This window comes from Caenorhabditis briggsae (assembly GCF_000004555.2).
Source record: "Caenorhabditis briggsae complete genome, chrI, whole genome shotgun sequence".
Taxonomy (NCBI): domain Eukaryota; kingdom Metazoa; phylum Nematoda; class Chromadorea; order Rhabditida; family Rhabditidae; genus Caenorhabditis; species Caenorhabditis briggsae.
The window spans coordinates 7822958-7830712 of NC_013489.2; the positions used below are offsets into that span (position 1 = coordinate 7822958).

The following is a 7755-nucleotide window of genomic DNA, read 5'->3' on the forward strand; positions in this document are numbered from 1 at the left end:
GGACCACGCATGGGTGAGCAGGAAAGGTGGACCCGGTGATGAAGCTCCTGCAATTTTTGATATTTGCGTAAGTCTTTATATGAGTAATTGTAAAAAGTATTGAATTCCAGTGTACTATTGGCACTACCCAACATAAATGCTAACCGAGAAGTGTCACTTGTGAAAAACTGGAAAGAGATCTTGCTCACAGAAGGAGAAGATGGGTGAGTTTTGTTTTAATAATATAAAACGTTGAATCGAGGAATATCAAAGCTGATATGGCAACAAGGAAATTATAGCTTCTTATCGTTTGTTTTGAGAATCCTTCCTGAAAACCTTAAGTGGATTTATGCTCGATTTGAAAATCCGATGGTGTCAAAAACTACAGAACCGATCAAAAATACTGCAATTAGATGTGGCTACAGTTTTCAAATAACTGGAAAAATCTTCCTTATTAATAAAACGCTAGAGGCGTCTGTCCGTCCTCGTGTCCGTCTGTGGACTTTTGAAAAAATTGAAAAATACATATATATTTACGTGACCCTTTTATTTAGAAAAAGTGAGAAACGAAGCGACGAACATTTGAAAAAATAGATTGAATCGCGCCGAAGGCGCACCAGCTTGCTGGTCTATAATATTTGGTTGTTCGCAAAGTCCTTTCCATTTTTAGCGTCAGATACATTCAAAGTAAAATAGGTCAAAACGATGTCGGATAAATTGAATGTAATGACCATCGTTATCAATGACTATCTGCCGATGCCCCACTAAACTGTGGATGCCTTCCTTCCAGAACTCCGGTCAGAGCGAGTTCAAAATCAAGTCAACCCATTTTTGATACGTTGTTTTGAAGTAAATTTTCGTCAATCAAGATGACGTTAGAAGTGGCTGGATGGGTAATAATCAGAAAGTAGAAGGTTAGAGCTATACAGTGAATAAGGCAGAATCGTCTAGACATATCCACCGAGATCGGCCTGGGTCTTCCTTCCCGCACGAGGTTGCGAATTTTAGTTTTCAAAATAAACCTTTGCGTTCCTCTCCAATCGAGATCCACATAAAGTCTGAGTTATGTCACCTGAGCTCCTAATACTCCATTCTTTGGTGGACCACCATACCGACAACATCCCATTTTTAACACGAATTTCAAGTTTCGAGACGTCTGGTGGTTGAGCGCCTTTGTCAACCCATTTGGCTTGTCGCTTATTGTAATCACACATTACCCATTTATCACCACTAGCAATGGTTTAATTCCAACATTCATGTGTGCAACGCAGGATGAGAAGATTCAAACAGGTGCCCACATGGGGAGAAAAGTTGCGTTGAGCCAAAAGATGGGGTCAGATTCTTCCCACTTTTTTGACTTTGCCGAGAGTTTTCAATCTACGGTTTTTAACGAAAGGTTTGCCACTGATGTACTTCATATATCACACACAGTTTTAGGAGGGTCCATTTCTTGCCCGATTTTTAATGCATCGAAACCTAAGCCCATTTGCCTTTTTGAAGGGGGATTTTCGTCAAATAAGAATTCCCGTTTTTCAAATTACTGAATCCAGGCTGTGATGGTAGTTCGAATGGGTGCATTTGCGTTGTTAACCGCTACTAGTTGGCGATCGATTTCAGCTAATTTAAGATCAGATATAAATACAATTAAAATATAGTCCAAAAATGGAAATTAATAGAGCCGAAAACGGTGAGCATATCTCATTACACGAAAAGGGGGGAATGATCTCCGTTGGGGTGCAGACACTATTAGACCCCACCAACATACTGATAAAACGACAGCTTCCTCGCTTTTACCCCGTTCAAAAAAACAAAGTTCGAAAACAACAGATCAAAAATGGAAGGTCTTTCCGAACAACCTAATACTTATCAAAAGGCTGTTTATTGTGTGGGAAATCTGGATCATCTATAAACACATTGTGCTGCATTTTTCTAGATTAGAATTCAACTATAAATTTTCCAGATTGATATGCACGTTGTCGTTGGATGCATGTTCCAGGTCAGCAACCCCATACAATGTTTCAAAAAAAATTTCAAAGACATCAGGTAATCTGAAGAAGCTTGCCACTATAGCCAACTAAAATTTCAGTGAATGCGTCAGAAAAAGAACCCTTACCAGAAAAAAGTATTGAAAGCTTCGATGAATGGACGAAGAAAAGAAGAGATGCTGTAGCAGTCAGTTTTTTTTCGATTATTCAGTTTGATAGATGCTTTTGTTCAGAACCAAAATGTACATCATCAAAAGGTGATGGAGCCACCATCCGGAGCAACAGCAAGACATGATGAAGTCGTCATTTCCCTTCCTCCGATTTCTCGACCACCTAGAAATTTTGCGAGTCGAGAGTGTGGGGCAAAAATCATAGCTGCTAATCCAGAAGCGGAGAATGCGAAAGCCGTTCTAAACGAGAAAGATGTTGATGATTATATGAGAAACCCATGTCAATCCTCCAAAGAAAAGTTTATTGTTGTGGAATTATGCGAAGCAATTCAAATCAAAAAGTTGGCGATTGGCAACTTCGAATTGTTTGCCTCGAGACCGAAAACAATACAAGTATTCATTTCTGAGAGATATCCACCTCTAGCTAGTTGGGTTTCTCTAGGATCTTTTCATCTACAAGATCATCATAAGCATTTACAAACATTCGAAGTACCAAATACCAATATCTATGCCAAATACGTCAGGATCAATCTTGAAGATCACTACGGGAAAGAACATTACTGTATTGTTTCCGTTGTAAATGTAATGGGAAGTACATTGTCTGACGAATATGACAAAGAAGAAGCAGCTGCACACCTTCTAAATGTTATTGATGAAAAGAATGAAGAACCAGTTACGACTCCTCCACCTTCAGAGCAAAAGGTTCAGACTCAATTGCCAGTTCCACCACGAGGATCAAATTATACCAATAAGTTGAAAAGATTCAGGTAAATTTCGAACCTGTTTTCTGAATACTGCATTCATTGACAATCATTTTCAGCTTCCTCGAAATCCGATCCATGTGCTCACAGTGTTCGGCAGAAAAAGTTTCGTATTTGCATTGCCATCTGCTTACCAGACAATCGAAACCATTCAAGCCTACTCTCACACCGAAACCAGTAACAGTAAAACCACCAGTCACCGAAAATCGAAATTTGAAAGTGGAAATCGGTTTATGGGCAGAGAGAAGTAGGCACACCATTTTCGAACAATCTAGGAGGAGAAATTTGGCAACCATACAGCGATTACGGGCAGAAGACACTGCTACAGAGAGCACTTCGACTCCTACTGTTCCAAATGGTCCAGTAGAAACTCCTGTACCAAAGGTGGATGAAATTGTAAAAACTGAAGAGAAAATATCAACTTCGGATGAAACGAAACCAACGGCTCAACCAGATATCCCACAGCAGGCTCAGGAACAAACGACACCTGCCCCTCCTAAGACAAAATCGGAGTCAATTTTACCCGCTGGTGGATCCACAAGTCAAAGAGAAATGGTTCTGATGAAACTGAGTAAACGGATTGCTGCAGTGGAAATGAATTTGACGCTGAGTACGGAGTATCTCTCTGAACTTAGTAAACAGTGAGTTGAAAAATTATCATAGTTATAATCAAAATTCCTGTCGTTCCAGATATGTCTCGCAAATGAGTGGCTACCAGCATGAACTCAAAGAAACTCGGAAGGCTTCCAGAAAATCTGCTCAGACTGTTGAAGCAATTATGCGCTCAAAAATTAACAATGTGAAGAGGGAGCTTCGAGAACTCCGACAATCGGTTTACCTATTGCAGCAATTGGAAAACAGTCGTTATAAGAACGCTCAGAACGAAATGAGTCGGAATGTATTTATGTCATCTTGTCATATAAGCTCAAATGTGCCACCAAGTAAGAAAACATTTGAGAAACAAGTTCTAATGAAACATGTTCAGGTCCAACGCTCCCCAAACTACCGTTAATCATTCCATCTGTGAGTGACAAGCTGGAAAACTTTACAAAATTTGAAGAAAGAATGAAAAAGATTTATCAAACTGCTAAATCGGTGATGTTAGGATCGATAACCTGGAATGTAAGCTGTTATCCGGAATCTGTGTGATGAAAATGTTCTTATTGTTCAGACTGATCATCTGATTGTTGCTCTGATTTCCTTCAACATTCTGGCTCTATCATTTCTATTCGCTGGTGTATTCTACATTCACAGAAGAAATAAAGAACGATGCGAGGAGACTCAGTCAATTGTGCGCAATGAATTGAGAACTCGGATAGCAAAAGTTGGTATTGAAAACAAGAAGTTTATATCGAAAGGAATGCGACGTGCTGAGCTCGCTGTAACTGCTGCTGTTTCATCAGCTCTGAAAGTGGAGAAAACGTCAAGTAGTCGAAAAACAATGACCGAATTGGAAACTGCTCTTGCGAATCTGTTTGCTGCTCAGCAAGTGCGGATAGAAGAACAATTTGTACAGAATCAACGAGTTCTCCGGGATGTTTTGGCCGAAGGGCAGCGACCGAGAGCAGATGATAATTTGAGTGTGGAAGACAGTGAGAGTTTATCAGAAACGGAGAAAGAAGACACACCAATTTCCAATCAAGACTAGAATTCTTAGCACCATTGACTTTTTTCTGTAAGATCGTGTATTTAGAAGATAACGCATACGGGTGATTATTTATGTTTCCTCTCGCCATATTACAATCAAATTGTCCTTTTTCTTACCCGGAGACGGATTAACTTTCTGTACAGGTTTACAAAAGACATCCAATGTCGCCATATGCGTTCTCCGTCTACAGCTTGCTGTGCTCTCTTCTTCCGTTCCTTTTTTCTCTAATCAGACAGGGTATAATCTTACGACATCCGGTGACAAGATATAGATGCGTATAAGATAGTGTTACTGCTTCACCTTCTTTGTAAAATACACATCTTAGTTTTTCACAAATTTTCCTTCAATAAACTTGTTCGATTTCAATTTGCAAAAACAGTTCCTGTGAATGAGTTTGATTCAGTCTCATGATGTCTACTTCATAACAAGAATGTGCCGACGCAGAGTACTGGGGGTTCTATGTTTACTGAATCTAGTTTCAGCATGAAGGACAAGCGACCAGATTGTGCTGATGATACAAACCGCCCTTCCACTTCTCAAGAACCAGCGGATATGTTCGATGTTAGGAAATCTCAGAATAAATATAAGAATGTTCACTTTGGTTATTCTATTCTACAACAGCTAGGGAATCTGAGAAATCAAGACATTCTCTGTGATGTGACATTGGTTCGACAGATTTTCTGGCATTGAACTATAACAACTTCTAATTTCAGATCTGCGACTGGAAGCGGTTGAATGCTCATCGTGTTGTTCTCTCGGCGTGTTCTCCGTATTTTATGTCGATGTTTACATCAAAAATGTCAGAATGCTACTCGAGTCAGTTTGCTTCCAAGAGTTTTCGTCCAAGTTCTATAGTAATTTAGAAGAGATCAGCATCGAAAACATGGAGGCTACTACTCTCGAAGTACTGCTAGATTTCTGCTATTCTGGAGTAATTCAGATAGATGATTCTAACGTGCAAGACATTCTGCCTGCAGCATGTCTTTTGCAACTACATGAAGTACAAACTGCTTGTTGTGAATACCTGAAAAAGCAGTTGGATCCGTCGAATTGTCTCGGAATACGCGCGTTTGCTGACACTCATTCATGTAAAGAACTCTTGAGTTCGGCGGACGAATTTGCTCTTAAAAATTTTTCAGTAAGAAAATACTTTCCGTAATAACTGTACTATTTATTCAATTACACAGAGCGTCATTGGCAAAGAAGAATTCCTTCTTCTATCAGTGGAAAGTCTAACAACAATCATCAAAAGTGACAGGCTGAATGCGGCGTCCGAGGAGCTCGTTTTTTCTGCATTGATCAAATGGATTAGGCATGATATTTCTGCAAGGAAAGCACATCTGTCCATGGTAAGTATATGAAAATGAGCTTATTTTATTTTATTAAATCTGTTATAGCTTCTTTCTCATGTCCGACTACCACTCTGCACTCCCAAGTTCCTGGTTAGCGTTGTCAGCGAGGAAATTCTGGTCAAGTCAGATCCAGCTAGCCGAGATTTAGTTGATGAAGCCAAAAACTATCTCCTACTACCGGTCGAACGGCCTAATATGCAAGGTCCCCGCACAAAACCTAGACAGCCTCTGCAGGTGGCCGAAATGCTGTACGCCGTTGGTGGATGGTGTAGTGGTGATGCGATTGCCTCGATTGAACGAATGGATCCAATTAAAGGTGGAACTTTCTGGAAATGTGTGGCTCCAATGGGAAAACGAAGATGTGGAGTTGGTGTCGCTGTGCTTGAAAATCTTCTTTATGCTGTTGGAGGACATGATGGACAGTCCTATTTGAACAGCATCGAGCGATACGATCCCATGACCAATCAGTGGAGTAGCGACGTTGCTCCAACAGCTACTTGTAGAACAAGTGTCGGAGTTGCTGCTTTCAATGGATCACTGTATGCTGTTGGTGGCCAGGATGGAGAAAGTTGCCTTGATGTAGTAGAGAAATATGACCCTAGGAAAAATGAATGGACGAAAGTTGCGAGTATGGGAACTCGAAGATTGGGCGTCTCTGTATCAGTGCTCAATGGGTGTCTTTATGCTGTCGGCGGATCTAATGGACCATCTCCTTTGAACACGGTTGAAAGATATGATCCTCGTGTTGACAGCTGGGAAGAAGTCCGACCGATGCTCACGAAGAGGAAACATCTTGGTACTGCAGTTTACGATGGATATATGTATGCAGTTGGTGGAAGAGATGCGTCGACGGAATTAAACACCGTGGAAAAATATAATGCAGAAAGAGATGAATGGCAACCGGTTGTTGCTATGAGCAATAGGAGAAGTGGTGTTGGTGTGGCAGTTGTCGGAGATAAACTTTATGCAGTTGGTGGATTCGATGGACAAACCTATTTGAAATCAGTTGAAGTTTTTGATAAAGAAACGAATCGATGGAAAATGCACTCTCAGATGGCTTACAGGCGACTAGGTGGAGGTGTTGGAGTTGTCAGAATGACCGATATTCCTGCTTATTATGAGGATTCAACGATGAGCCGCGTTTCAAAACGACGAGACTGAAAATTATTGTCGAATTATAAAAGTGGGACCTGAGAATTTGAAAGGCGCAGCTCTTTTTTGATCTACGAAAAAGTGCGACAAAAAGTAATATTTCAGACTTTCGCCTCGTTCGAGCTACTTTCGCAATTAAGTTCGGTTTTTCGGTGAAAAACAGATTCTAGAGATGCTAGCAATCATTTTCATACCAAGAAATCTACATTTTGTCCAGAAAATCCCATAAATAAGTTTCGTTTACTACTGTAGTGATTTTGAGGCAAGGCCTCAAAAATTGACCGGGAAGACGCCCGCGAATTTTTCCAGGTCCCACTTTTTTTAATTCGACAATAATGATGAACTATGAAGTTTCAATGTATTTATATCGGAAACATTCGAATAAATCCTTTAATTAAGTTTAAGATTGTATTGCCAGTCTTCATGATGAATGAAAATAACAGGGCGTGACACAATTCTTCGCTATCAAATTTATTATGTATGCCAAAAATGAATTTTTATGCATGCGAAAGAACGCATTTCATGGAAGAAAAAAAGGATTTTCTGTATTTAAATTCATAACCCCATTATTGATAATATTGAGATAGATATCTAAAAATCTCTTTTGAAAAGAGCCTTTTCAGGGAAATCTTGGGGGTACGACGAATTCGAACAGACCTAAAATCGAACTGATTCAATTCAGAACAGTCCTTTTTTCGCACACGTACC

At 40.0% G+C, this 7755-nt stretch overlaps 2 protein-coding genes across 2 annotated transcripts; both read left to right on the forward strand.

Annotated features, from left to right (window-relative positions):
• Nucleotides 1-38: 38 nt before the first annotated feature.
• On the forward strand, nucleotides 39-4543 carry CBG12092 (the record flags this gene model as incomplete). Its single annotated transcript, XM_002646328.2, has 9 exons — nucleotides 39-67; nucleotides 111-203; nucleotides 1940-2022; nucleotides 2066-2151; nucleotides 2198-2901; nucleotides 2955-3536; nucleotides 3586-3836; nucleotides 3881-4017; nucleotides 4067-4543. The coding sequence occupies 9 exons, from the start codon at nucleotides 39-41 to the stop codon at nucleotides 4541-4543; spliced, it is 2442 nt and encodes an 813-aa protein (XP_002646374.2).
• Nucleotides 4544-5026: 483 nt separating this feature from the next.
• Nucleotides 5027-7056, forward strand: CBG12093 (the record flags this gene model as incomplete). The annotated part of the gene is made up of 5 exons (XM_045237747.1): nucleotides 5027-5209; nucleotides 5257-5397; nucleotides 5484-5681; nucleotides 5731-5892; nucleotides 5941-7056. 5 exons carry the CDS (start codon nucleotides 5027-5029, stop codon nucleotides 7054-7056), a joined length of 1800 nt encoding a protein of 599 aa, XP_045094753.1.
• Between the last annotated feature and the right edge of the window lie 699 nt (nucleotides 7057-7755).